The sequence below is a fragment of the Bos indicus x Bos taurus genome, chromosome 9 (assembly GCF_003369695.1).
Source record: "Bos indicus x Bos taurus breed Angus x Brahman F1 hybrid chromosome 9, Bos_hybrid_MaternalHap_v2.0, whole genome shotgun sequence".
NCBI lineage: Eukaryota > Metazoa > Chordata > Mammalia > Artiodactyla > Bovidae > Bos > Bos indicus x Bos taurus.
Genome location: NC_040084.1, coordinates 103502509 through 103523720, shown reverse-complemented (window position 1 = coordinate 103523720; position 21212 = coordinate 103502509). Strand labels below are relative to the sequence as shown.

The following is a 21212-nucleotide window of genomic DNA, read 5'->3' as shown; positions in this document are numbered from 1 at the left end:
GGCCCCCAAGATAAGGTTCACCTGCTGGATAAGGGTGGATAAAGCAGAGGCCTGGCTGGAGCACCTCACCCCTTAGGACCTTAACTTAGTTTAAAATAAATCTTCAACTCACTTTTGAGTCCATACAATAGGAAATTTATTTTTGGGAAATTGAGGTTATTAGAGAGAAATACCCTCCCACCTATAGATGCAGCCTTTTGCTGGGCACGTTTTGTCTTCTTTCTTTTTAAAATTGGATTAAAAAAAAAAAAAACGTTTATTTGGTTGTGCCACAAGGCATGTGGATGTCAGTTCCCCAACCAGGGATCAAACCTGTGGCTCCAGTTTTGGAAGTGCAGACGCTTAACACTGGACCTCCAGGGAAGTTGCTGCCTTTCTTCTGTATTCATACTGAAGTGTTTGGTGTTTTACAGCTTCTATCCTTCCCACATCTTTGCACTTAAAAACATATCTAAATATTTTTCATGTGTCTATTTTCTTAAAACACGATTTTTAATGACTGTAATAGTCCATCAGAAGGTACCCCTCTGTATTTTCAGGCCATTCCCACCTACATTGCATGTTTACATGACTGTAAATGACACCATGGGGAATACTGCTGTGAATACGTACATCCTTGCATTTGTGATTACATATTAGGATGACTTACCAGAGTAAAATTGCAGAGTCAGAGTCTTTAACGATTTTCAGCATTTTTGACATACAGCCAAATAGCTGTACTGCAGGTAGGAAGAGGAACCCTTCTGTCAACAACACCGTGGAATCTAGTGCTTCAATTTGCCAAGTATTAGATACAAGTTGTGCTTTGTTTACACTTTCTGTTCAGAAAATTATTGTGAATGATTTAAAGTGTTAGGATGTTGGTGAGGGCGGACAACCTCTTTCCAGTATTTGGACAGTGGTTAAAACCGTGCGTTTGTGGCCTTGAGGCCCATGGTCTCTCAGATGCTCTCCTGCAGTGTGAGCCCTGAGAGGCAGGATGTATTTCTGAGAAATACAGGGTCCCCACGGGAGGAGTTCAGCTCAGATTATGTCTCGAGGAAAGCGACATCGAAGGCAGCCGCCCCGAAGTGGCGCACCTGCCAGAGGCTTTCCTGGGCACTCGGGTGGGAGACGGAGGGTCTCGCCTGAGCCCCGCTCAGGTGGGGAGCAGAGACGGCAGCACAGCCCTTGTCAGGGAGGTGAAGAGTGGGGACCGGACCGCACTTCCTTTCTCCGTGAAGGCTCGTCTGATGATCCGCACAGAGAGCCAAGCCGGGCCTGCGTTGGCGGCTGGGGAGGGCGGGTCAGGCAGCGCCCAGGAGAGGAAGGAGGGGCGGGCTCTTCGGCCTCACAGGGGCCGCGTGCCAGCCCGCGTGGCGCCCGAGAGGAGGGCCCTGTGCCCCGGCGCCCCTGACCTCCGTGCCCTGCTCCCCGAGCAGCAGGAGACCAGGACGAGGACACCGCCTTCGACCTCTTCAGCATCAGCAACATCAACCGCAAGACCATCGGGGCCAAGCAGTTCCGGGGCCCAGACCCCAGCGTGCCCGCCTACCGCTTCGTCCGCTTTGACTACATCCCGCCGGTGAGCGCGGAGCACCTGGGCCGGATCACCGAGGCCATGCGGCGCAAGGAGGGCTTCTTCCTGACGGCCAGCATGAAGCAGGACCGCCGGTCCCGGGGCACCCTGCTGGCACTGGAGGGCCCGGGCGCCACGCACAGGCAGTTCGAGATCGTGTCCAATGGCCCCGCGGACACCCTGGACCTCACCTACTGGGTGGACGGCACCCAGCACGTCATCTCCCTGGAGGACGTGGGCCTGGCTGACTCCCAGTGGAAGAACGTCACTGTGCAGGTGACCGGAGAGACCTACAGCCTGTACGTGGGCTGCGACCTGATGGACAGCTTCGCGCTGGACGAGCCCTTCTACGAGCACCTGCAGACCGAGAGGAGCCGGATGTACGTGGCCAAGGGCGCAGCCCGCGAGAGCCACTTCCGGGTAGGTCCAGCAGACACTCCCACCGGACCTGGCCGGGAGGGGCGGGATCCTGGGGGGGTGCACATGGGCAGGCTTGAGCACAAGGAGTACCCGCGCACACCGGCTGGCACGTGCACACACCTTACGCATGCACACACTACACACTGCACACACACGCACCTGCACATACTATACACATGCACAGTGCACACTGCACACATGGACACATGCACACACGTGCACACACTGTACACATGCACACTGCCTGCACGCACACATGTGCAGACACTGTACAATGTGCACACGTGCACACACCACACACTGCACACACACGCACACATGCACACCTGCACACTGCACACACGCACACATGCCCACAGGCACTCTCACGTGCACACACACACACTCTGACCCAGAAACCAACAGAGCAGTGGACACAGGCACCTTTCTTAGCTGCACAAATGGTCACCGATCTCCTGACTGAACATTGATCTGATCATCAAGACATCAAATCTGTTCAGCTGTCTCCCAGGGTCCCCAGATTCCAGTTCAGTCCTGACATGACAGGCTGGCAGTAGAGAAAATTAACCATGTTTCCTAAGGAAAGGGCTGTTGATTTATGAGGGAGTGGTTCCACATTCATCTCAGATAAAATATGTTTGCAAGAGGATTTTTTCTGAATGCAAGTGTTTAGAAACTGCAGCAGAGGGTTAGGGACTGTTCTCCTCCAGGTGTGTGTGCATTTTGGAAGTAAATGTATATGTTCAGACTCAGCTATTTCAGTAAGAGGCCTAGAGATGCCCCATGTGGTCTCTGGTGGTCGCCAGGAAGCCCTCAGCCCAGTGAGACGAGACCCTCACTGTCTCTGGGTGGACTGCCTGCTCTCATAGGTGAGGTCTGTTTTGTGGGCAGGCAGAGCAGTGCATTTTCCTGCAACCCATGGCCATGTGTGGGAGCCCTGGTCATCCTCAAGGTTCCCAACCGAGAGTGTGGCCTCCATGGTCTGTTCCCTAAACCTGTCTGCACCATCCCTCTCAAGCCCCTTCTCTCAAATGCTCTCCCTTCTTGAGTCAAACCCACATCTGCCTCTGGCCTCAAACGAAGCTTTGAACTAAGATACACAGATAACCCATTAACAAGATTTCAGATCTGCAGAGAACAGAAGAAAGCATTCTCTGCTTTAAATTGCATCCTGTATCTTTGAGATGTCGCATAGTGTGTCCTCAGATGTCTCCTGTTTACCCACTTGGGTTTCTCTCCTTGTACGTGTCTCAGGGTTTGCTGCAGAACGTCTACTTAGTCTTTGAAAACTCTGTGGAGGATCTTCTGAGCAAGAAAGGTTGTCAGCAGAGCCAGGGAGGTAGGTGCCTGGGTCCCTCTGTGGTGGGTCCTCCTCCTGTGGGGAGGGCCATGGAAGGTAAGGGGATGTGTTGGAATACGGTGCCATCCTGGCCTCACCCAGGCGGCTGGTCAACTTGGATGTGTTGACATCTGAAAACAGTACATTGCTTGAAGGATTAACTGTGCATGCATTTCAATTATTCAGTATAATCCATTTTACATGCCAAAAACATCCCTGGCATTTTAACATGATTTTAAATATATGCAACGATGCCAGTCTACTGATGTATGCAGATCTTCTTCATAAGATGACTCCACAACTCTTTGTCAAGCTTGGTTTATGGGAAGTTTTATACTAGTCGCAGCTGGTGATACTGCCTTATTATGAAAATGGACCACTTGAACCTTTGACGTAATCCCATGTTGTCTGTTAATTACGTTTTGAATTTATATCCAACCATAATTTGTCAACCTTGTCTTGAGTATTTGATATTTGAAGGTCACTATGCTGGGCTTTTTGAATGCAACATATCATTTCATCTTCAAAACCCCCTGAGTTGGGCTCATCTGCTTTCCTCATTTTACAAATAAAGAGGGTGGGGACCAAGAGGGCCTGTTAACTGCCCCCCACCCGGGCTGAGCCCCACAGAGGAGGCTCTCATCTGCCACATGACCCCATTTTCTGATTCACTTTGTTAAAAGGCTTCTTTACATCAACTGTACACAAATATAAGTTGTCACTTTATGGATCCACGTGGAAGGATATGGGGTTTGATGTCTGTAACATAGCTTTGCGACCCAGCCCTTGACCCCAGAGTGGGAACTCAGGGCTGAGGATTCAGAGCCCAGGACCTGATCACTGGCTCTGGGGCGTGTGTGCAGCTCGGATGTGTGAGTCCTTCCGTCCGCGGCCGTCTACCTTTCAATCGGTGCATCTTTCAGCTGTTGGTCAGTTGAGTTCAAGGAGGGAAGGAGTTTCAACTGTGATGCTTGGCAGCTTGTGCACCTGGTGGGGCTTTATGATGATCCCACACTTGCTTTCAGCCCCCAGACTCCCCGAGCACTATGGCCGTGACCTCCACCTGTACTGCCAGCTCCAGCTGAAACGTGGATTGAGGTCCCTCTGGATTAGGTCACAGTCTTTCTGAGGGGTGGTCATAAAAAAAGCAAAAGTTTCGAAAAAGCTAAGACAGAGTGAACTGACGTCCGAGAGGACACACAGGAAGAGACGGTGGTCCCAGGACGCAGATGGAGGGAGCCTTGCGTGTCTCCGATCCGAGCTGGGCATCCTTGGGGGCAGTTGCCTGGTGTGCCGGGAATGTCTGGGTGACAGAGGGAGGGAAAGGGAGCACTGACTTTCAGCAAGGGGGCAGGGGTGGGGTAGACGTGGCCCTCACCCCGGTCTCAGCCCCTCTTGCTGTAGGCTGGGGCGTCCTCTCCTGAGGACGGACTCTGCTCGTCTTGCATGAGGCTGGGGCGTCCTCTCCTGAGGAAGGACTCTGCTCGTCTTGCGTGTAGGCTGAGGCGTCCTCTCCTGAGGACGGACTCTGCTCGTCTTGCGTGAGGCTGGGGGCGTCCTCTCCTGAGGAAGGACTCTGCTCGTCTTGCGTGTAGGCTGGGGCGTCCTCTCCTGAGGACGGACTCTGCTCGTCTTGCGTGAGACTGGGGGCGTCCTCTCCTGAGGACGGACTCTGCTCGTCTTGCGTGAGGCTGGGGGCGTCCTCTCCTGAGGACGGACTCTGCTCGTCTTGCGTGAGGCGGTCCTCGGACTTTGGGGCACTTTTGTTGCCCTACTTTTATTCTTCTATGTACGACTAGTGATTAATACGCTTATGGTTATATGTGGCTTTCTGGAAAAGGAAATGGCACCCCACTCCAGTACTCTTGCCTGGAAAATCCCATGGACAGAGGAGCCTGGTAGGCTGCAGTCCATGGGGTCGCGAAGAGGCGGACACAACTGAGCGACTTCACTTTCACTTTTCACTTTCATGCATTGGAGAAGGAAATGGCAACCCACTCCAGTGTTCTTGCCTGGAGAACTCCAGGGACGGGGGAGCCTGGTGGGCTGCAGTCTATGGGGTAGCACAGGGTCAGACATGACTGAAGTGACTTAGCAGCAGCAGCAGCAGCAGCAGAGCGATCAACACACACGCACGTGGCTTGGGATCTGGTGAGTCTGAGGGAGGCTCTCAAGATCCATGTGAGTTGCAACAAGGATTTACAACCACATAGTAAACACCCAGTCATAGAGTGTTTGACAGAATTTAACACTGACAAGTCGTAACTCAGTCATGGCGTGTCTCAGACAAGACATGAGCAACTGCAGAGATGACATGGCCTTGGCGACTGTGTCCCAGACGGCTGGCTCCACAGGGAGGCCACGCCTGGTTCAGGACTTTCCCAAATCATTTTTGTCATTAGCGGTGTAGCTATGTGTCCTGTGTTTGGGGACTTCCGAGGCCTGTACCATCTCTGGGCAGTGGGTTCCTAGTCCATAGTCTGAGTTCTGCACTTCAGGGGTCTTCCGAGGCCAGCGGAGAATTGACAAAATTACTCATTTAGCAAGAAAAAAAATTTACCTTAATGCAGAACAAGTAGCCAAAAGAAATGGTGTTTAGGATGAAAAAAATGGATTAACTGAGGAGTTGAGAGGGGTTTTCAGAATGTATAGAAATTATAGGATCAGAAACAGATTTGGGGTTTGGGACAAAAATAAGGAATTTATTTAGATAATAAGTTATATAAATAGCTATATAAAAAGAAGAAAAACAGGAGGCTGGTGCCTCTAACCAGTTTGAACATGAGGCAGATGTGTTTCTCTGATGCTTTTGCATTTTTTACCTGAGCGGAACTTCTGCTCTGTGGGTGGCAGTGTCTGAGGCCTGGTCCCCATGGTGTTGTGAGGGGCAGAGTCCTGTGGTGGGGGCAGGGCTGTGGCAGGGACAGGGCTGTGGCGGGGACAGGGCTGTGGTGGGGGCAGGGCTGTGGTGGGGGCGGGGCTGTGGTGGGGGCGGGGCTGTGGAGGGAACCAGCAGCCAGTTCTCAGGCTCCTGGGAGCCACGCAGCACGAGCGCTCTGAGCAGCACCCGTCGCGCCAGCCAGACTGTGACGGTCCCACGTCCTTCCTGCAGCTGAAACCAATGCCATCAGTGAGAACACAGAGACGCTGCACCTGAGCCCCATGGTCACCATGGAGCACGTGGGCCCGAGTGCAGAGAAGAGCCCAGAGGTGTGTGAGCACTCCTGTGAGGAGCTGGGCAGCATGATCCGAGAGCTCTCGGGGCTGCACGTCATCGTGAACCAGCTCCACGAGAACCTGCGCAAAGTGGTGGGTGCCTAGCCAGCGACGCCCCTCTGACCAGGACTAACCGCCAGTAATCATGGGTAACTTCCACTAACCACAACTAACCTCCACTAACCATAACCAACCATGACTGATCTCTGCTAACCATGAGTGACCACCACTAACCATGACTAACCACCACTAACCACGAGTAACTGCCACTATGACTAATCTCTGCTAACCATAAGTGACCACCACTAACCACTAGTAACCACTACTAACCACAACTAACTACCACTAACCATGAGTAACTGCCACTATGACTAACCAGGACTAATCTCTGCTAACTATGAGTGACCACCATTAACCACAAATAACCTCTACTAACCATGACTAACCACACTAACCACGACTAACCACCACTAACCACAACTAACCGCCACTAACCATGAGTAACTGGCCCTAACCATGACTAATCTCTACTAACCATGAGTGACCACCACTATTAGTAACCTCCACTAACCACAACTAACCACTAACCATGAGTAACTGGCACTAACCATGACTAATCTCTTAACCATGAGTGACCACCACTAACCATTAGTAACCTCCACTAACCACAACTAACCACCACTAACCATGAGTAACTGCCACTAACCACCAACCAAGACTAACCATGAGTAACCACCATTAACCACAAATAACCTCCACTAACCATGACTAACCACACTAACCACTAGTAACCACCACTAACCATGAGTAACTGCCACTATGACTAACCACCAACCAAGACTAACCATGAGTAACCACCATTAACCACAAATAACCTCCACTAACCATGACTAACCACACTAACCACTAGTAACCACCACAAACCACAACTAACCACCATTAACCACAAGTAACTGCCACTATGACTAACCACCACTAACCAAGACTAATGATGACTAATCTCTGCTAACCATGAGTAACCACAACTAACTACAAGTAATCTCCACTGACAACCTCCACTAACCACTACTAGCCACAACTAGCCACCACTTACCATGAGTAACCACTAACCACAACTAACCATGACTAACCTCTACTAACCACCACTAATCCAATGAACCTTTACAAACTTCCACTAACTACAAGTCTCCACTAACCATGAGTAACTACCATGAACCACAACTAAGCACCACAAACTATGACTAACCACCACTAACCATGTGTAACCACCACTAACGTTTACTAACCCCCACCAAGCAAGACTAACCATGACTAATCTCTGCTAACCACGAGTAACCACCATTAACCACAAATAACCTCCACAAACTATGACTAACCACACTAACCACGACTAACCAGCACTAACCACAACTAGCCACTACTCACCATGAGTAATCACTGACCACAACTATGACTCTATGGGCGAGACGCGGGTTCAATCCCTGGGTCGGAAAGATCTCCTGGAGAAGGAAATGGCAATCCACTCCAGTATTTTTGCCTGGAAAATCCCACGGATGGAGGAGTCTGGTAGGCTGCAGTCCATGGGGTCGCAAAGAGTTGGACACAACTGAGCGATTTCACAACCATGACAACCTCCACTAACCACAACTAACTACCACTAACCACAACTAGCCACCACTCACCATGAGTAACCACTAACCACAACTATGACTAGCCTCTACTAACTTTCACTGATCCAACTAACTTTTACTAACTTCCACTAACTACAACTAATCTCCACTGACAATGAGTAACCACCGCTAACCACAACTAACCTCCACAAATCATGACTAACCACCACTAACCATGTGTAACGTGAGTAACCATCACTAACGTTTACTAACCACCACTAGCCTTTGCTAACAGGAAGTAACCAGCCAGCTCCCTGGACAGAGCCCCAGGTATCTGGTTAGAATGCCGTGAGGGGACTGTGGTAGAAAACGTGCTCACCGGCTACACGGCCTCCTTTGCGAAGCCTCGAACTCAAGGAGATTCATCTCCCAGGAAGCAGGAAGCCCGGATTCAGAGGGCAACCTGTTTAAAGATGGAGTTTGGTGTGGGCGGTGGCTGAGGGTGAAGGCTGCACAGCCCCGCGCGTGCACACTGACGTCCTTTCCTCCACCTTCCAGTCAAATGACAACCAGTTTCTGTGGGAGCTCATCGGCGGGCCGCCCAAGACCAGGAACGTGTCCGCCTGCTGGCAGGACGGCCGGTTCTTTGCCGAGAATGAGACCTGGGTGGTGGACAGCTGTACCAAGTGCACGTGCAAGGTGAGCCGGACGCGCAGCCCCCGGGGCCGCCCTGGCCTGGGCGCTGACCCCCGGCCCTGCGGGGCCCCCCGACCCCCGGCCCTACAGGGCCCCTGCTAGCCGTGAGCTGGATGTGCAGCCCCTGGGGCAGCCTCGGCCTGGGCGCTGGACCCCCGACCCTGCGTGGCCCCTGCTAGCCCCGCTGACTGCAGGCGCCTTGCGGATGGAGGCCACCCCGAAGGAGTCAGCCCGTGGGTCTGCAGGAGAACCAGGAGGGCCTGGCCAGGGTCGCCCAGTGGTGGGGGACAGGGGGCAGGGCTGGCAGTGCCCCTCCCGTGTCTGATGCCGCTCGGTCCTGCGAGGGCCTCGGGTCCAGCACAGACCCCTGGGGGAGTGTCAGTGCCCACAGCTCGGCAGGCCGTTTGGTTTACTTGTTCACCCACTCAGTCTCCCCAGGCAGCCTGGACACTGAACATCGCCCGTCCCACCTGTCCCACTGCTGGGCGTGGAGGGCCCCGGGCTTGGTGCTCCGTGTGGGGGTCCCAGGGGGGCACAGTCCAGGGAGCCGCTCCAGCTGAGGGGAGAAATGTCCCCGCGTTTGCATAACAAGCGGACCCTCCAGATCCTTCCGCTCCGGCCCTTGCTCAGCGTTTCTGTTTCTGAACGCATGTAACACAAACACAAGGAAAATGTCGCTTTTCCTCGTAGAAATTTAAGACTGTTTGCCACCAAATCAGCTGCCCGCCCGCGACGTGTGCGGACCCCTGGTTCGTGGAGGGCGAGTGCTGCCCGTCCTGCGTCCATGGTGAGTGTCCGGCGGGTGGGCTGCAGCCTCCGAGCTCCAGGCTCAGCCGTGTCCGTGCGCGTCGTGTGCCGGCTGGTCCCGCGGGAAGCCTGGGGCTTGGGCTGCGGTCCTCGGGGCCAGGGCTCCCGGAGCCTCACATCAACGGGGCCTCCAGGTCCTCTGGAAGCCCCCAGACGCTCCCGGCTCCCTGACGGCCTGGTGCCCTCCCTCTGGAAGCCCCCAGTTGCTGGTGGCTCCCCGACGGCTTGGTGCCCCCACCTCAGCTGGCCCCCTGCCTTCGGCCCCCAGCCCGGCAGCAGCCAAGCCTCCAAGGCTCCCCGCCCCCTCCCATGTCACCAGCAGCCTTGACTGGACTGGTTGCTTTCTCTGATATGTGCTCTGCGTGTCCTGGTCTGGGGGTCTGCAGGTTGCTGGCCTGGGCGGGGGCTGGGAGCCCCTGGCCATGGGCAGGGCTCTACCTCTCCATGAAAATGTAGCGTTTCTGGGCTTCAGGGTGATGATGCCCGTGACCCAGGGTGAGTTTTACGATGAAAATGCAGCACGAGGTATACAAACGTGCATGGCAGGCACTGGTGTTTCTTGGCAGGAAATTTCCTTTTTATTTAACTTGTTCCCATTTAGAGTATTTGGAACTAATTTTACCGTCCTGTCATTTCAACCCCAAATTGAAGTTTCACTGCTGCATGTAAACCAGCAAACAGCTGTTAGAGTGGAAATAGCTCACGTCCTGGTGGCCCCAGTGACAGCTCTATTGCAGAGTCGGCGTCTCCTCTGAGAGGCCATCAGGGTCTCCCACGGACCCCTCCCTGCCAGAGGTCACTGGGCGTCCAGGCAAGCTCCTCGTGCGCCCCCTTCCCTTTCTTGGGGTCCGCTCCCGCACTTCAACCCTGGGACAGACGTGTCTGCGCACCTCCTGCGTCCACCTAGGGACTCTGCTCGGACTCCAGGGCTGGCCTCCCGTGCAGTGGGCCCCTGGGGTCTGACGGACAGTGGTATCCCCGTGCAGACGGCGAGGAAGGCTGGTCCCCGTGGGCGGAGTGGACGGAGTGCTCAGCCACCTGCGGGTCGGGCACCCAGCAGCGGGGCCGCTCCTGTGACGTCACCAGCAACACCTGCCTGGGGCCGTCCATCCAGACACGGGCCTGCAGCCTGGGCAGGTGCGACCACCGCAGTGAGTGTCAGGCCCGCCCCGGGTCCTGGGGGTCCCGGGGGCCTTCCCCCCGGTCCGGGCCGCCTGCTGCCGGGGCTCTTCCCTGCCTGGTTGGTGGGAAACTCCTGGGAGGGCCCAGCCTGCTCTCTGCTGAGCCCTCTGAGCTCCGATGTGCTTGCCCCCCGCGCTAGTCCGGCAGGACGGCGGCTGGAGCCACTGGTCGCCGTGGTCCTCCTGCTCAGTGACCTGCGGCATCGGCAACGTCACCCGTATCCGCCTCTGCAACTCGCCAGTGCCGCAGATGGGGGGCCGGAGCTGCAAGGGCAGCGGCCGTGAGACCAAGGCCTGCCAGGGCCCGCCCTGCCCGGGTGAGTGGACACGGAGCGGCCCGGCCCCGGGCCAGCTTTCCACAGGACGCGGGCTGAGCCGGCTGGGCGCCCGAAGCCCCTTGTCTGGCTGGTGTCTCCGTTCAGAGACCCAACTGCGAACCAGTGCAGATCCCGTCCCCGCATGACCTTGCTGTCCTCCCGCCCCCAGTGGATGGCCGGTGGAGCCCCTGGTCCCCGTGGTCGGCCTGCACAGTCACCTGTGCTGGAGGGATCCGTGAGCGGACACGCGTCTGCAACAGCCCCGAGCCCCAGCACGGGGGCAAGGACTGCGTGGGGGGCGCCAAGGAGCAACAGATGTGTAACAGGAAGAGCTGCCCCATAGGTGGGTGTGCGGGCTGGGGATCCGCCCGGCAGGTGGGTGTGCCTGGCGGGTGGGTGTGCAGGCACTCCACTCCATCCAGGACGCCCAGCAGGTGGGTGTGCCCAGAAGGTGGGTGTGCCTGCCAGGTGGGTGTGCCCAATGGGTGGGTGTGCAGTGTGTGGAGCCCCCCGGCACGTGGGTGTGCGGGGTGGGGAGCCACCTGGCATGTGGGTGTGCCTGGTGGGTGGGTGTGCCCAGCAGGTGGGTGTGCAGGCACACCACCCCATCCAGGATGCCCAGCAGATGGGTGTGCCCGTCAGGTGGGTGTGCCCGTCAGGTGGGTGTGCCCATCAGGTGGGTGTGCCCGTCAGGTGGGTGTGCCCGTCAGGTGGGTGTGCCCAGCAGATGGGTGTGCGGCGTGGCTCCTTGGCCCTCTGCCTCTCGGCCCCCAGGCACCTGCTGTGGCCTGGACGCTTCTGCCGCAGGCACCTCTGAGACCACCACTGGGTGCTGCTCCTGGACGGCCGCGAGCCTCACTGTCTCCTCCCTCCCTGCAGACGGCTGCCTGTCCAACCCCTGCTTCCCTGGAGCTGAGTGCAGCAGCTTCCCCGACGGCTCCTGGTCCTGCGGCTCCTGCCCGGGGGGCTTCCTGGGCAACGGCACCCACTGCGAGGACCTGGACGAGGTGGGTGCCCTTCCCCAGGCTGAGGGGCAGCCCACGGGGTCTGGGGCCCAGGCTCATGTCCACCCTGTCGGTCCCACAGTGCGCCGTGGTCACGGACGTGTGCTTCGCAACCAGCAAGGCACACCGCTGTGTCAACACCAACCCCGGCTACCACTGCCTGCCCTGCCCGCCGCGCTACAAGGGGAACCAGCCCTTTGGTGTCGGCCTGGAGGCGGCCAGGACTGAGAAGCAGGTGAGCCGCTGTCTTAGAGGCTTGAGGACCATTAGGTGGGCTGGGACGGAGAGGGGCGGGCAGCGTGCGGAGGGACTGCTTACTCTGCGGGGAGCAGGGCCCGGGGGGCTGAGTGTCCACACAGCATCCCGAGGGCCCAGGTGAGGAGCTGCGGCCTTGCTGTGACCCCTGGCATCACCAAGGCTGGGGCGGGCTGTGCCCCTGCTCTGGCATCACTGAAAGCTCAGGCCCTTCCGGGGAGCGCAGCCCTGGGGGTCTGGACAGACCTGGGCTCCCAGGTCCCCCCATCAGGGTCAGGGTCAGCGTGCGCCCTCGCCTCCCCAGGTGTGTGAGCCCGAGAACCCCTGCAAGGACAAGACCCACAGCTGCCACCGGCACGCCGAGTGCATCTACCTGGGCCACTTCAGCGACCCCATGTACAAGTGCGAGTGCCAGACGGGCTACGCGGGTGACGGGCTCATCTGCGGGGAGGACTCAGACCTGGACGGCTGGCCCAACAAGAACCTGGTGTGCGCCACCAACGCCACGTACCACTGCGTCAAGGTGTGGGCGCCCTGCAGCCGCGTGCCTGCCCCAGACGCCGACGGGGACTGCGGAGGGGCGGGGAACACCAGGCCACCCACCGGCACCCCCCCAAGGCATCTGCCCGGGGCTTTCTGCAAATTCCAGGGGTCTTTCTGGAGAAGTAGCTCATTGTTGGAATTGGTAGAGGACAGAGCGCCTGATACACGTTTACTGACCGAAATCAGAGAGGGTTGAAGTCAGTGAATAGGAGCGATGGGTGGTGCTGGCCCTCGGCTCCTGGCCCACCCCTGCAGTGGAATGACCCTGGGCAGCCCCTTGGCCGGTCAGAGGTCGTCACTGGTGCCCGGAGCTTTGAGGGAGGAGCCGGGTGGGGCCTGGTCCCGTCCTGTGTTTTCCTTCTCTCCGGTTCCCGCGGTCTGGGCTCTTCACCAGGATCCAGGGCTCCAGACACAGGCTTCCTTTCTCTCCTCATGGGCGGTGCTGACGTCAGGCCTCAGGCAGCCCCCGGGGGGACACGCAGAGCCCTGCCTGGCCGTGAGGTCTCTGCGGTGCAGCTTCCTCAAGCTCCACCAGCTGTGCCCTTCCGGCTTCCTCCTGAGGGCAGGGGGCTCGGGGACGTTTTCATAACATCTGCTTCCTCCTCTCACAGGATAACTGCCCCCTCCTGCCCAACTCAGGGCAGGAAGACTTCGACAAGGATGGCATCGGGGACGCCTGCGACGACGACGATGACAACGACGGCGTCACGGACGAGAAGGTGGGGGGCTCCCGCGCCCGGGCCAGTCCTCGCGCTCCGGAGCGCCTGGGGTGCCCCGAGCGCCCAGGGCGTTCTGCGCACCGGGGAGCGCCCGGGGCGGGGGCGCAGCGCTCAGGAGTGCCAGGGCAGTTCCTCGCGCTCTGGAGCGCCTGGGGCTGCTCTTCCCGCCCCCGAGCGCCCAGGGTGTTCTTCACACCCGGGAGCGCCCGGGGTGCTCGGAAGGTCACTGTGAACCACCGGGACTTCTCTCCCCATGAGGCTGAGAGTCACCGGGAGAATCCTGTGGTTTCCACCGCACGTTAGCCAGCCAGGCGTGCAGCCACGTGGGCTGCTCTACTTAGAACGCTTTCGATAGCTTACTTTTACTTATGCATCCTCCTTCTGGGGCAGCGGTGTGAGTGATGCAGGGCTGTCTCTTCAAGGAAAGATGCTATCACTCACTGCCTTGATAGCAGAATCTTATTGTTCAGTTGCTTAGTCATGTCCGACTCTGCGACCCCATGGACTGCAGCACACCGGGCCTCCCTGTCCATCACCAACTCCTGGACCTTGCTCAAAGTCATGTCCATTGAGTCAGTGATGCCGTCGAACCATCTCATCCTCTGCCGTCCCCTTCTCCTCCTGCCTTCAATCTTTCCCAGCATCATGGTCTTTTCCAATGAGTCAGTTCTTCACGTCAGGTGGCCAAAGGACTGGAGCTTCAGCTTCAGCATCAGTCCTTCCAATGACTATTCAGGGCTGATTTCCTTTTGGATAGACTGGTTGGATCTCCTTGCAGTCCAAGGGACTCTCCATTTCCCGAAAGTGTTGTAGCAGACATATGTGATCTAATGTATTCATACATGATTCAGACACAGACACAGAGCAGCTAAGTTTTGTTTGCGGGTTCACTTCCATTGATGCATTAACTCTTTGGATCTTTCATTCCCTCAACATCGACATGTCTATTGTCACCATGTATGTGTCTGTCCTCACCGTGATATACATACTGTATCACCTTTACCATGCTGCTGCTAAGTCGCTTCAGTAGTGTCCGACTCTGTGTGACCCCATAGACGGCAGCCCACCACGCTCCCCCATCCCTGGGACTCTCCAAGCAAGAACACTGGAGTGGGAATCTCAAAATTTTTCATATGGATGGACTGTGTAAATAATTATAAAATGACTTGATGTCAGGAAATTGTAGGTAGAGCTTCCTGGCTGTATTTCTACCCTGGTTATCTTGATCTGCTTTAAATACACGACTTGGAGGTGCCCAGTCCTGTTATGAGTAACCCAGCAAGCGTCTCTACGCTGTTGCTGGAATTCTTCCCTCGATTTTTTTCTAGGACAACTGCCAGCTTCTCTTCAACCCCCGTCAGTTCGACTACGACAAAGATGAGGTCGGGGACCGGTGCGACAACTGCCCGTATGTTCACAACCCGGCCCAGATCGACACGGACAACAACGGGGAGGGTGACGCCTGCTCCGTGGACATCGACGGGGACGGTGAGTGGGCCCGCCCGCGGCTGCAGACGCCGCGGGCTCTGTGCTGGCTGGGGGAGCTCCGCCCCATGTTAACTAGCACACGACGTCCGAGTCATGTCTCCGCTCACGAGACCATCCCCCTCCAGCCCCTCTTCCCCGGGGCCTCGGACCCCCCGTGGGAAACAGCGCACCTGCAGCTTCCTTTCCCGACCATGTCCTGCCAGCCCTGGTGTCTCCTCTCATGCCCGCTGTTCACAGCCCCAGGAGCCCAGCACCCTGCCCTGAACAAACCAAGCTTCTGAGAAGGGTCTCCCGGACCCCCTCTGTTTCCCCAGCGATCTGCTTCCAGGCGTCACTGAGCTGTCCATTGCAAAGACCCCGCCAGGGCTTCACCTTAGACACTGGAAACTTCTGATGGCATCAAGCCTTTTAAGTGGTGCCCGTGGGCCTGACCCTGCACCCACCCCCAGCACGGCCTCGCCCTGAGCACCTGCAGCCCGGTCAGCAGCCTGCCAGACTCACACCTACTCCCCCGTCTGCCTGCCCCCAACTGTGCTGTCTCCAGGCTGCTCTCTTGCTGCCACTTGGCATCTCACTGACCGGCTTCTATCAGCGCAGGATGGCGTCTGCCCAGGCTGCTCTAGAGGGCTTTTCCTGGAGATGAGGCATCTCTTCCTGTCCTCCATCTGTGACGTCCAAGCCCTGTATGCGTCAGGGTCCTTCCCCTGACTCTCCCCACCTCCCGGGAACCCCCATCTCCCAGGACCCCCACCTGCCAGTACCCCTGCCTGCCAGGACTCCCTACCTCCCAGGACCCCCCACCTCTCAGGACCCCCTACCTCCTAGGAACCCCCACTTCCCAGGACCCCTCATCACCTCTCAGGACCCCCCACCCACTACCTCCCCCAACCTGCCAGGACCCCCTCACCTCCTGGGATCCCCCACATGTCAGGTTAATTCATAGTTTTCATAACTTGGATGAAATTCATGGTCTACTTTCAGATTTCTGGGTATAAGGTACTGCATCTGAGCCCCATCAGTGTCTGTCCTGGTTGGTTTCCTAGTAATGTAGGAAATGGGTGAGTTCGTGGAGCCCAGGTGGCTGGCCAGTCCCCAGCAGCTCAATGTAGATTTTCTGAGTGAATGTTGGGGCAAACAGTCAGCGTGAAGATGCAGATATTTACTCTGCAGTGACTCGCGTGCTGACCCTCGGTGTGCCTCACCATCCAGAGACCTCCAAGAGTTGGTTCTGCTTTAAACTAAGGGTATTTTCCTTTTAATGGGAAATCTGCCATGAATCTAATAATCTTCGCATTTTATGATTTCTTAGATTTCTTTTTTATTAAACCAAAGTTTGGCTGTATGTTGTTTAATGCAGTAAGCCAAGCAGTGCGCCTTCTCTAAACCCCGTGCACCCTGTTCTCCCTGCATCCCACAGATGTCTTCAACGAGCGAGACAACTGTCCCTACGTCTACAACACCGACCAGCGGGACACCGACGGGGACGGCGTGGGTGACCACTGTGACAACTGTCCGCTGGTGCACAACCCCGACCAGGTAAGGGGCGGGGCGACTGATCAGGGCGTCGCGAGGTGCAGGGGTCGAGGGGTCATCACAGACTGCGTGGCCTGCTGGTTTTCCACGCGCTCTGCCTGGACATGACAGACAGGCTGCTCAATCGTTTTAACTGAAAATGCTGACTGAACTCGAGCCCAAGCATGACTGCATCTCACTGGCCCCCATCCAGACAGTAGGTGCCTCTGCCCCGCTGTGCGTGGGAGCAAGTCTCCCAGTCAGCTCGGTGTTTCCCTGAAGCAGGCAGTGGAATTGGCTGCTTTTCCAGGTTGGCCTCTGGAAGCCACAGTGGGAATGGAACGTGCTGATGTAGTTCATAGAGCATGCTGGAGAAAGGACATTGTCAGAAAGGACCTGATTCCATGGCAGCTAATGCTTTCCAGTCCCCCTTAAGGAGAGCGAGCCCCTGTAGGGGGTGGGTTAGATGCAGAGACGCCTGGACCCCAGTGCCCGTTCTGATGTTGGTGGGTTGTCTCAGGAGGCCGTCTCCTCTCTGCGGTCATGGCTCGCGTTGGGTGAGGTGGGCCAGGCTGCATGCGCTCTGCGACTTCAACCAGCATCTGTTTCGCTGGGCGGAGGCTCAGTGCCGCTGTCCCCGATCTCTGCCTCCCAGACCGACGTGGACAACGACCTCGTGGGAGACCAGTGTGACAACAACGAGGACATCGACGAAGACGGCCACCAGAACAACCAGGACAACTGCCCCTACATCCCCAACGCCAACCAGGCCGACCATGACCGCGACGGCCAGGGCGACGCCTGCGACTCGGACGACGACAACGATGGGATCCCCGACGACAGGGACAACTGCCGGCTGGTCGCCAACCCCGACCAGGAGGACTCAGATGGTAGGTGACCCCCGCAGGGCAGTGGGGCCGCAGGGACGTGAGGTGTTGGACGAAAAGAGCTCTTTAGCCCTAGCGGTCCCCGGGGAGAGGGTCTGGAGGGCCCAGAGCCCAGGGCGGCTCAGGGTCTCAGGTGACGCAGCAGGGGCACAGCAGAGGACCAGGTGTCCTCTGGCGTCTGCTGGAGGCTGACCCAAGTGCTGGCGGAGGGCACGCAGCTGCCCTGGACGAGACGGAGGTGGGGGCAGGGAGGATGGAGCCCACTGACCCAGAGGCACATGGAGACTCACTGGCTGAAGGGCAGCTCCAAGGACACCCGGCCGCGAGCAGCACAGAGCTCCTTCTTGACAAGAGGACCGGCGGCTTCTGTCCCCACAGCTGGGCCTGCGGGAGGGCTTGGCTGGTGCCGGGGGTGGTTGGGGTGGAGGCGAGGCCGGTGCTCAGGGATGTCTTCAGGGCTGTGGACACTCCCGCCAGCTAGAGCACAGGCCTGTCTCCCAGAGCGCAGAATGTGTGCCTCTGAGGGGAATGGAGGGACCCTGTGCCTCTGAGGGGAACTGAGGGGCCATCTGCTTCTGAGCGGAACTGAGGGGCCGTGTGCCTCTGAGCAGAACTGAGGACCGTGTGAGGGATGTGACGGAAACTTGGTTGAACTCGGTATCTTTTCTCCCTCTAAGGCAGCAGGCGCTCCGACAGGGTGATTTAGTGAGTGGTCATCTGGATTGTCACCGTTAGCATGGACTGCATACCCATGAGATCTCAGCAGGCATCTCTCCATAAGCCAGGCTGGTCCGTGGCCCCCAGCCCCACCCCTGGGAAAACTGACAAGATGCCCCCCAAAAGCGGAAGTCCGTTTCTCCCCAGGGAGCCCATTTTTCATCAGAGAGTTCTGCCCTCAAGGCCAAGCAGATTGCGGGCGGGGCAACTGAGGTAGTAGCAAAGGTTCTGAAGACATTCAGAGGGAAAAGTTGGAAATTCAGCTTGACTTCCCCTGGCAAGGTTCAGGTTTTGTATCCCAATTTCAAGTTCAGAATGAAAAGAAATGGCTCTCACGGGAGCTCACATATGGCAAGCTTCACTGCAGTGTTATCAGAGCGACGTTTTGAGAAGAGAGTCCAGGCTCCTCCTCAGGGTGTTGGGGCAAAACGTCAGCAATTGCAGGCGCTGATCCAGAAAGTACTGCCAAGCCCTTGGCCTCAGAGTTTCAGAGACTCGTGTACTAAGTCTTCTCAGACCCAGAGAGGCAGACGGCGAGCCCTTACTTTGCTTTTCCCTCTGCTCTTCCTTGGCGACAGGCGACGGGCGTGGGGACGCTTGTAAAGACGACTTCGACAACGACAGTATTCCTGATATTGACGACGTGTGTCCCGAGAACAACGCCATCAGCGAGACAGACTTCCGGAACTTCCAGATGGTCCACTTGGACCCCAAGGGCACCACTCAGATTGATCCCAACTGGGTCATTCGCCATCAAGGCAAAGAGCTGGTGCAGACAGCCAACTCCGACCCTGGCATCGCTGTTGGTGAGCCTCAGCATGTGCGCCGTGGAGCACGCAAGCTTGCCTTTTCAGACTGAGGGGACGGAGCAGTGGGTCTCTCTGGTAGCTCCCACCCTCCCTTGGTTTGCCAACCATCTTCCTAAGTATTTGTGATGGAAGAGCTCGGGGAAGGGCGTCTTTGCCTCTCCAGTCTCTGAGATCTCATATTCAGCAGGCCCTTTTATTTTACGGGTTCTGTGTTTATTACCTAAGGCAGTGAAGACCTCCCGTAACTTTAGAAAGATTAAGTTCCCTCAGTGCCCTAACCGCCCAGGAACAGGGCTCCGGTTGGATGGAAGGGAAGAGCCCTCTCTGCCGGTGTCCAGGGGTCCCCTAGAAGGCTGTTTCTGACGACAGATGTTCCCTGCGGCCTCAGGTTTCGACGAGTTCGGGTCTGTCGACTTCAGCGGCACGTTCTACGTGAACACGGACCGCGACGACGACTACGCGGGCTTCGTCTTCGGCTACCAGTCCAGCAGCCGCTTCTACGTGGTGATGTGGAAGCAGGTGACGCAGACCTACTGGGAGGACCAGCCCACCCGGGCCTACGGCTACTCGGGGGTGTCCCTCAAGGTGGTGAACTCCACCACGGGCACGGGTGAGCACCTGAGGAACGCCCTGTGGCACACGGGCAACACAGAGGGACAGGTGAGCACGGCTCCTCCCGCCGGGCGGCTGCCCCGGCCCTCGCGAGAGCTGCCCCAGCCCCTCGCGAGAGCTGCCCCGGCCCTCGCGAGAGCAGTCCCGGCCCCTCGCGAGAGCTGCCCCGGCCCCCCGCGAGAGCAGTCCCGGCCCCCCGCGAGAGCTGCCCCGGCCCCCCGCGAGAGCAGTCCCGGCCCCCCGCGAGAGCAGCCCCGGCCCCTCGCGAGAGCTGCCCCGGCCCCTCGCGAGAGCAGCCCCGGCCCCTCGCGAGAGCAGCCCCGGCCCCCCGTGAGAAAAACAGCCCCGGCTCCTCGCGAGAGCAGCCCCGGCCCCCCGCGAGAGCAGTCCCGGCCCCCCGCGAGAGCTGCCCCGGCCCCTCGCGAGAGCAGCCCCGGCCCCTCGCGAGAGCTGCCCCGGCCCTCGCGAGAGCAGTCCCGGCCCCTCGCGAGAGCTGCCCCGGCCCCTCGCGAGAGCAGCCCCGGCCCCTCGCGAGAGCTGCCCCGGCCCCTCGCGAGAAAAACAGCCCCGGCCCCTCGCGAGAAAAACAGCCCCGGCCCCTCGCGAGAAAAACAGCCCCGGCCCCCGCGAGAGCAGTCCCGGCCCCTCGCGAGAGCTGCCCCGGCCCCTCGCGAGAGCTGCCCCGGCCCCTCGCGAGAAAAACAGCCCCGGCCCCTCGCGAGAAAAACAGCCCCGGCCCCCCGCGAGAGCAGCCCCGGCCCTCGCGAGAGCAGCCCCGGCCCCTCGCGAGAAAAACAGCCCCGGCCCTCGCGAGAAAAACAGCCCCGGCTCTGTTTATGTTCATTTCACCTCAGCCAGTCAGGGTGAGCCACTCGGTCGCGGCCGACCCTTTGCGACCCCAGGGACTGTAGCCCACCTAGCTCCTCTGTCCATGGGATTCTCCAGGCAAGAACACTGGAGTGGGTGTCACTCCTTTCTCCAGAGGATCTTTCTGAGCCAAGGCTCGAACCCAAGTCTCCTGCATTGCAGGCAGACTCTTTACCATCTGAGCCACCAGGGAAGCTCAGGTAATTACAATACTCTCGCTTATTAAAGATGCCGTGCCTGGTGCTTTTATAAACACCACTGGAGAACCTCTTGCACGTGAAGCATAGGTCTGCGCCCTATAGAAAAGGGCTCCAAAGTCTCGGTCCTGCATTGGGAAAGCAGAGACCCAGAGCTCAGCCTGGTGGCTCCTCACACTGAACGGCACAGCCCCGGTCAGCGGGCTTTGCTTACGCTAAGGTTCACGCTATGGGATTCGTCAGAGGGAGACCTGGCCACCTGCGCGCGGGTGTTTCTCGTCACAGGGATGTTCTGTGTCCCTTTTGGCGGAGCCAGTTGTTCTTAGAGTGATGCTCTCCCTCAGGTTCGCACTCTATGGCACGACCCCAAGAATATCGGCTGGAAGGACTACACTGCCTACCGGTGGCATCTGACCCACAGGCCTAAGACAGGCTACATAAGGTAGGGGGAGGGAGGC

At 57.8% G+C, this 21212-nt stretch overlaps 1 protein-coding gene across 3 annotated transcripts in view; it reads left to right on the top strand.

The window, feature by feature from the left end:
* Window positions 1-21212, top strand: part of THBS2 (thrombospondin 2) — a 31528-nt gene that overhangs the window by 4798 nt on the left and 5518 nt on the right. For all 3 annotated transcript variants that reach the window (XM_027552070.1, XM_027552072.1, XM_027552071.1), the window contains 18 exons: window positions 1422-1978; window positions 3233-3317; window positions 6430-6626; window positions 8702-8842; window positions 9530-9626; window positions 10633-10797; window positions 10968-11144; window positions 11314-11487; window positions 12024-12151; window positions 12231-12383; window positions 12708-12926; window positions 13558-13665; window positions 14994-15153; window positions 16571-16689; window positions 17321-17555; window positions 18848-19075; window positions 19467-19738; window positions 21099-21196. In XM_027552070.1, the coding sequence (XP_027407871.1) occupies window positions 1422-1978; window positions 3233-3317; window positions 6430-6626; window positions 8702-8842; window positions 9530-9626; window positions 10633-10797; window positions 10968-11144; window positions 11314-11487; window positions 12024-12151; window positions 12231-12383; window positions 12708-12926; window positions 13558-13665; window positions 14994-15153; window positions 16571-16689; window positions 17321-17555; window positions 18848-19075; window positions 19467-19738; window positions 21099-21196 (3313 nt within the window). The remainder of the gene's footprint in view (window positions 1-1421; window positions 1979-3232; window positions 3318-6429; window positions 6627-8701; window positions 8843-9529; window positions 9627-10632; window positions 10798-10967; window positions 11145-11313; window positions 11488-12023; window positions 12152-12230; window positions 12384-12707; window positions 12927-13557; window positions 13666-14993; window positions 15154-16570; window positions 16690-17320; window positions 17556-18847; window positions 19076-19466; window positions 19739-21098; window positions 21197-21212) is intronic.